This window comes from Lathyrus oleraceus, chromosome 4, assembly GCF_024323335.1.
Source record: "Lathyrus oleraceus cultivar Zhongwan6 chromosome 4, CAAS_Psat_ZW6_1.0, whole genome shotgun sequence".
NCBI lineage: Eukaryota > Viridiplantae > Streptophyta > Magnoliopsida > Fabales > Fabaceae > Lathyrus > Lathyrus oleraceus.
In genome coordinates, this window is record NC_066582.1 from 264,221,525 (window position 1) to 264,228,773 (window position 7,249).

At 33.4% G+C, this 7,249-nt stretch overlaps 1 protein-coding gene across 1 annotated transcript in view; it reads right to left on the bottom strand.

The window, feature by feature from the left end:
* Window positions 1-6,966, bottom strand: part of LOC127135432 (protein HAIKU1) — a 29,241-nt gene extending 22,275 nt beyond the window's left edge. Inside the window, exon 1 of the mRNA XM_051062147.1 lies at window positions 5,934-6,966. Within this exon, the coding sequence (XP_050918104.1) occupies window positions 5,934-6,414 (481 nt within the window). The 5' untranslated portion in view covers window positions 6,415-6,966. The remainder of the gene's footprint in view (window positions 1-5,933) is intronic.
* Between the last annotated feature and the right edge of the window lie 283 nt (window positions 6,967-7,249).

Consider the following 7,249-nt stretch of genomic DNA (forward strand, 5'->3'; position numbering starts at 1 on the left):
CACTAGACTCCAAGCACTAGCTTCTACTCAATCACTGTTCGTTACCTGAAAAATAGTTGTAAGGGTGAGTTCCTCAATCGATGTAATAAGCATTATAAAATATCATGTAATGCTAAGTAACAATCACATATCATCACCCTAATCAGATCACACATATTCAGCAACTGCAATATCAACTCAAAAATCATACTCAACACAATAACCAAAACAACACGTATAATATTGGAATACATCCATTCATATTATACGCCATACATACATACATTATGCAATGAGACTCCATGCATGCGGTACCGACTATTCGTGAACATATAGTTCAACCTCACCGACCAAATCCAGGTACGGCTACCAAGATCACTAGTCCCACTCATTTGAGACCTAGTGACTCACTCACTAATTCCTCACCATGGGAATTAGCTACCACCCCAAGGGCTATGATATGCATGCTAATTCACCTAGCATGCAAACATCAATCAACAGTCCATAATGACTAACTCACTAATTCCTCACCATGGGAATTAGCTACCACCATAAAGGCCACAATATGCAAGCTAAATCACTTAGCATGCAAACATCAACAACAATTCAAAATGGACATATGCTCACACTCTAAGCCATAAACAGTCCATTCCACATAATACATACATTCACAACATTATGCATACAATCATACATCATCAGCATATTATCACAAAATCATATCATGTCATGCCAATTAATAATCACAGTATTAGCACACTCTACTAATACCTATACTACTCAAAACAACGGGAAATGATCCCTACTATATCATACATCAGCCAAATTACATTACTCAGCTGAACAACCAAAAACTGCATAACAACAGCCCAGAAAAATCACAAATCTGCCCATACGCGTATTGCCTAATCCCATACGCGTATGGCCCATCTCCTGACCAAATCCCATACGCGTAACACCATCTCATACGCGTATGCTACGCGTACCACTTCCCCATACGCGTACCAACAGAGACCAAACCACGTTCAAAACATCATCTTCCTCATCCATACGCGTATTGCCTAGTGCCATACGCGTACCAGACCATCTCATACGCGTATTGCCTAGTGCCATACGCGTATGACCAGAAACCAGAATTTCAGATCTGCAATGGGTTTTCTCTGCTACGAGATTCCTCAGATCCAACCTCCTACAATCCAATTTTACACAGTAATCGTTCATATCATCTAACACGAATCATACCCTATTCGATTTCACAATTCCTACCATTATTACATCTAATTCCTACGAATTTCTTCAATTAAAACCCATATTTCGTTTATCCAATATTTCACAATTTTTCAGCATACATCATTCTAATCAGAGTCAAATCCATGGTTTATCACTACCCACTACATGTTATCCCATAATACCCATTAATCGACGATAAACCCCCCTTACCTGAGTTAATCCGGCAATCCTGCAGCTTCAAGCTCTTCCTCTCTTCAACCCTTGTTCTCTGGCTCTTAGCCCTTTTCCACTTTTCTGTCTCCTTTTCTTTTCACGTGAAAAATAAACCTTTTTACTAAATGGGACCTTTTCTAAATTCCAACTTTTATTCCAATACAATAATAATAATTCCAATGATAATATTCCAATTATTTAATTAAATTAATAAATATATTATTAACTTAAATTAAATAATTATCTTATTTTATCGGGGTGTTACAGTGTTTGCTTGTGCATGAAGATTCCATGTGAGTTTCATATTTGGTCATAAATGTTCCCCTCTTCGAAAGTCCCATATAGAAAATCAAAACATAGGCATGTGAGTAATGGTTGGAAAGGTCTTGACATAAGGAACAAAAGCTATGTTGGGAAAAAATCCATTTGGAGTTTGGAAATTTATGAAAACTGGTCATGAAGTTTGATGTACAAAACATGTCTTTGAAAAATTTGCCAAAAGTGGCCAACTTCAAGCCCTTATGTTTCAATGATTCAATCCTCAAATCGAAAAACCTTCAACATAAACATTGTAGATATTTTCAAGATTATCAATTTGGACTTATATTTTGCATCATTTAGATTTTTGATGAGAAAGTTATGGGCACTTGAAGTTGGACTTTTTCAACACTCAATGGTTTTGGTCCAAAGTGACCTATAATGTTTTGTATTATCACATGTGTTTATTTTAGGATTATGAAATTTTGTCCAACATAACCTTTGAACTAGACATCTTAATATTTCCAATGCAAATGGTCTCACCTAAAAATCATAAAAATGAAGAAGTTAGGTCCTTGGGAAGTTGACCTAAAATTAGGGTTTTAGTCAAAATGACCTATAATGTTTTGAAATGAATGATGACCTTCCAAGTTTCAAATGGATTTTTGATAAACATGAAAGTTGTGCATATGGTTATTAAGAACATTGTTTCTCTTGGGGTCATCTTCATTTGACAAACACATCAAAAATTAGGTCTCAGTGGATCTCAGATTGGTCAGATGATTTGACTGGTCAACTTCTCAAGGCCAAACTTCAAATCTTGATGAATGAATGATTGAGGATACTCACATAAGCTAATATATGAATAAAATGATTAATTAAAGAACTTCCATTGATTTAATTTGATCATAGGTTGAGGTTGCTTCATGAGCAAGGCACAGTCAATGTGCAGTTGAATTAGGGTTTCCTTGGGAAACAATCCTCAAGCCCTCTGATTTATCTTGATCAAAATGGAAATTTGAGATACTCGGGAGACATATATGATGATTAGGAACCTTGTGGACCATTGTCATGCTTGTTTTCATCTTCATCTAGCCACTTTAATGAGCATAGGAGCCTCCTAGGAGCAAAGGATCTCATGACTGCTTGAGCTTCAAAACAAACAAAGTTAGTGACATATTTTTGTGCTTTTGGTTAGTAAACAAAATAAGAAAAGCAATAATATACAACTCAAGCATGCTTGGTGGTCTCAAACCAACTCACACAAGTCCCAACCCTAGGGTTAAGGAGCCAAGATGCTATGATCCTTGAGGCAATGCAATGGGCAATAATATGATGCCATGAGGGATCTTAGGGTCAAAATTAGGGTCTTACACATTTACAATGGTTCTATGGTTTTTATTCTAAAGCGACGACAAGGATTCCCAAGGAGACGATTTTGAGACCATTGGAAGTCATTTGAGGTCAGTTTTTCAAGGTATTTTCATGCAAACTTTATCATCCATCTTGGTATTTTATCATTTTCTATGAGTAGCTAAATTACTTTAGATTATGATTTATGAGATGAACTTGTAATGAACCTGTTGGATCATGTGTTTAGTTTGGTGTTTTTTAAATTATTGAAGTTATAATTTCTATTTAATTATTCTTGTGCTTAGTACTTATTATTTGTGGACGTGCTGATAAATCAATATTAGATGAGTAGGCATTACTTACACTAAGCCTATGAATCTGAACTAGAGGAATTATTCTACTTTTGCTGGTTAAATAAGAATAGGATATCACTAGTAGTGGCTTTTGATTTAACGCACCTTTATGACATTTATCTTCACTCTCGCTGACCTAATAGGGAAAGGAAGTTACTATTAGAAATTAGTGAGCTATACACCAAGGTTATGGTATAGTGGCTTTGTTAATTAGTCGTAGGATTATAACCATAATATTCTTTATCCAATACATTAAATAAAACCAACGGAATAAGGGATTCGAGTAAAACATAATCATTTTCTCGTTATTAAATTTAGAACCAATTTATTTCTCGTATTTTTATCTTTGAAAAACCAATTAAAAAAACTCCATTGTTATATATTTTGCACAATTCTTACTTTGTTAAATTTCAATGCTTGTGGAGACAATATTTTTTATTATTAATTCAATATTATCGGTATATTTTTCGAGAAGTCATCATAATGTTATTCGGAGGGTGGTATTTTTTCAACCGCCTCAGCTTATTATGGTCTCCTTAAGTGTGATATGCTTTGTATTCCTTTGAAAATTCCAGAGAAGTTGGTGATTCCTCTTATATGTGGTAGCCAAAGTACACCTTCTAAAGTGGTTGTTTTCTCCTAGCAGCTTTTTCAAGAAAATGTTTCTACCATAGATAGTTTGTTTAGGTGTATGATGTTAGTGAATCCTAAGAGTTTTTTTCTAAGTTTTGTTACCCATTTATTTGTATCTTGCGACCTGGTAACATCTGTTTGGTATGATATATTTAGGTGGCTAGGATTGTGTTTTGATTTTTCAAGAGATCTCAATATTCTTTTTTGGTCCTTAGATTATTGGGAGGTAGGTCTAGGGTGAGAGGTTGTTTGATTATGATCATGCCCACTGTAGTTTGGTCAATTTTGAAATTTCCAAAATGTATTGTTTTTTAAGGTTCCTCTACTAGTGTGAAGAATGTGGAATATAAAAGGAATCTCCTAGCTTGAAAATTATATCCTAGTAAAAACGCGATAATTTCTTGTGTTTTCTCTATTTGTCTTGAAAACTATACTCTTTGTCTTAGCCGATATAGAGGTAAGTGTCTTTGGATTTTGCACTAGAGTGTTCTTGAGTATCTTCTAGGGAAGGTTTGTTATTTTTTTAGTTTTCTTCTTTTAGTTCAATTACTTGTTTTGTTGCCTTTATTTTAGCTCTGCTTTATTATTTGGCTCTTTAAATTTCCTTTAAAATACTTCTTGTACTTATACGGTCTTTCAATAATATGTTAAGGCTTCAGTTGCCATCATACTTTCTATTGTTAAAGAAAATTCATGCAGACAATGAGAGTTGATGTGATAATAATAAATGAGGGCATAAATTCATAAAAAAATGAAAATAAAAGATTACCATATCTCAAAGAAAAGAAAAAAGTGACGGTCAAAGCCATACACACTAAAATTGCAATCAAAGTGTAATCAAGACTTTTTAAAGACTAAAGAAGTCAATAAAATGTATATATGAATCTTGCAGAAAGAGTAAAAATGTTTGATTTCATAATATGAAATTAAATATATGCACATATTCGTTTACTTAATATATTAGGAAAATATAAATAAGTCTAAATACACTCATTGCTTTGATTATAAATGCATATACCAAATCAAGATTAATATTGTTCAATTCACTTTTCTTTTTATAACCCTATTCAATTCACTCAATTTGGTAGAAAATTTTAAGTTTTGTTATTTTTACCTCAAGTCAAGTCAACAAAAATCTTCCAAAAACAGCCATTGATGGAATAGGAAACTAAATGGCCAAGTACATTTCATCTTTATTTGCCAAATAAAGTCATTACATAAAAAAATTCCATGCACAACAAAGAAAATAGAAATAATTTAAGGTATTTTGAGAACTAACCATTACATTATTTATTTTTAAAAAGAGCATCCTTACATAACAATAACAAAACAAGTAAAAGAAATAAAGACAATATGAGTTAACTATGAACTTTGACAGTAGCAACATCATGAATGAAGCATGAGAAGGCTATTCATCACCATCTGACCTATGAGTACTTGTAAAAGGAAATATGCCTGCAGAAAGTGAAGACGGAGGTTCGGGACTTAAAATCTCATTATGTAGATATGGTTCGAAAGGGTAATCTGGGGACGAAGGTGAAGAGAAAATTCTTGGTGACAGGAGAGGCATATAAGGTGACTGAGGAGATTGGACATTCAATTTTGGTGTCGGCGAAGCCAACAAGTATTCAGAAGGCGGTGACATAGAGTAATTTGCTTGTGACAGAGGAAAATTATTCAGAAATTGATTTCCAGTGTTCATAGAAAAAGTTTGGTTGCTAGCAACATTCATAGACATAGAAGGATTAGGATTCGAAAAAGTTTGGTTGTTAGCCGATGATAGGTTATAATGTTCAACATTGTTAACCATTTGAGTTTGAATTGGAAAATATTGTGGTTGAAATTGAAGATTAACATTAACATTGTTGATCAATGGTTGTTGGGGAGGAGGAGGGTATGACTGGAATTGATTACCTCTGGACGCACCACCGTCGTAGTGGTTCGTTAAGTCTTGAAACTCTCTCGTGAAAGTTGAGATCGGAGACTCGACGAAATTATTCCATGAATGATCAAAAATCGGAGGGCCACTAATCGGCTGCAAAGGAGGGACAACCAGTCCGTTAATGTAAGGCACTTGCGGAGATGGTGGTTGCATTGAAAACCGATTAAGTGGCCTCACATTGGCCAAAGGAGGAGGCCTGTTTTGCTGCAACCTAGTAAACTCAGATTGAGTTCTAGTAGGCCCGTTTGATTCTCTTCCAGTAGCCTGCATAACAAAACTCTTAAAATCGTCTTTGTGAATGTGATGAATTTTTTGCTGCGGGTAATGATGTCTACCGCTAGTTATGCCATTGTTTCCGAAATCAATTGATTGCTGCGATGAATTCTTTTTTATTGTCTTCCCTATTTTGTTTACACTCATATTCTCATTCTTCCAGTTTCTCAAGTTTTCCATTTTTGAAAGATGCAGTCAAAGATTCTTTCTCTACTTTACAAATGAAGAATTACACCAAAAGAAAAACACACAAATGAACTAAACAAAAACACTAACAATTACAAAACTAAACCCGGAATTGAAATTCCGAACTTACAAATATGGTCGTTGATGAATAACAACAATACCTAGAGAGAGAAAAAAAGTTTTAAACATACCCATATTGACTATTGAGCACCATGTTCATTCAACATTCTAATCAAATAACTTCTCAACGAAAACGAAACCAAAGAGTGTGATTAAATATAGATTTAGAGGAAAGAAAAAGTACACAAAAGAACAATTAAAAAAAGCTTGAAATTTGACTCAAGGATCTTAAGGGTATTGAACAAACTGGAAGAGAAATATGAATGAAGAAGAAAAGCCTATCACACTTTTATAGGGCTTTTTTTGCTGAGTCAACAAACCGTGGGAAATGAATTACAAGGTGGTTTGCTGTTTCGATTTTACCAAGGTTTTTCAGATAGAATGGAAAACGTGAGCACATTGTTTTGGTATAATATGTGTTTTTTTATTTGATATAATTGATAAATATTTGATAAATATTTTGTCTGTTAAAATATAAGGGCTAAAAACTATACAATATTATGTTATATATATAGTGAAAATGGTTTGTCTAAAGTTTATCATTGCTTTATTAGTATATTAATTGAGTAAAAAATATATCACATTATAAATGTATTTCATAATACTTTTTAAGTATATTTTGTGTTTTCTTTGTTTTTTTAATTTTACTTTCTAAATAAATATTTTGACTAATTTTTTTAATTTTCCTTCTATTAATATCTAGCAAGTG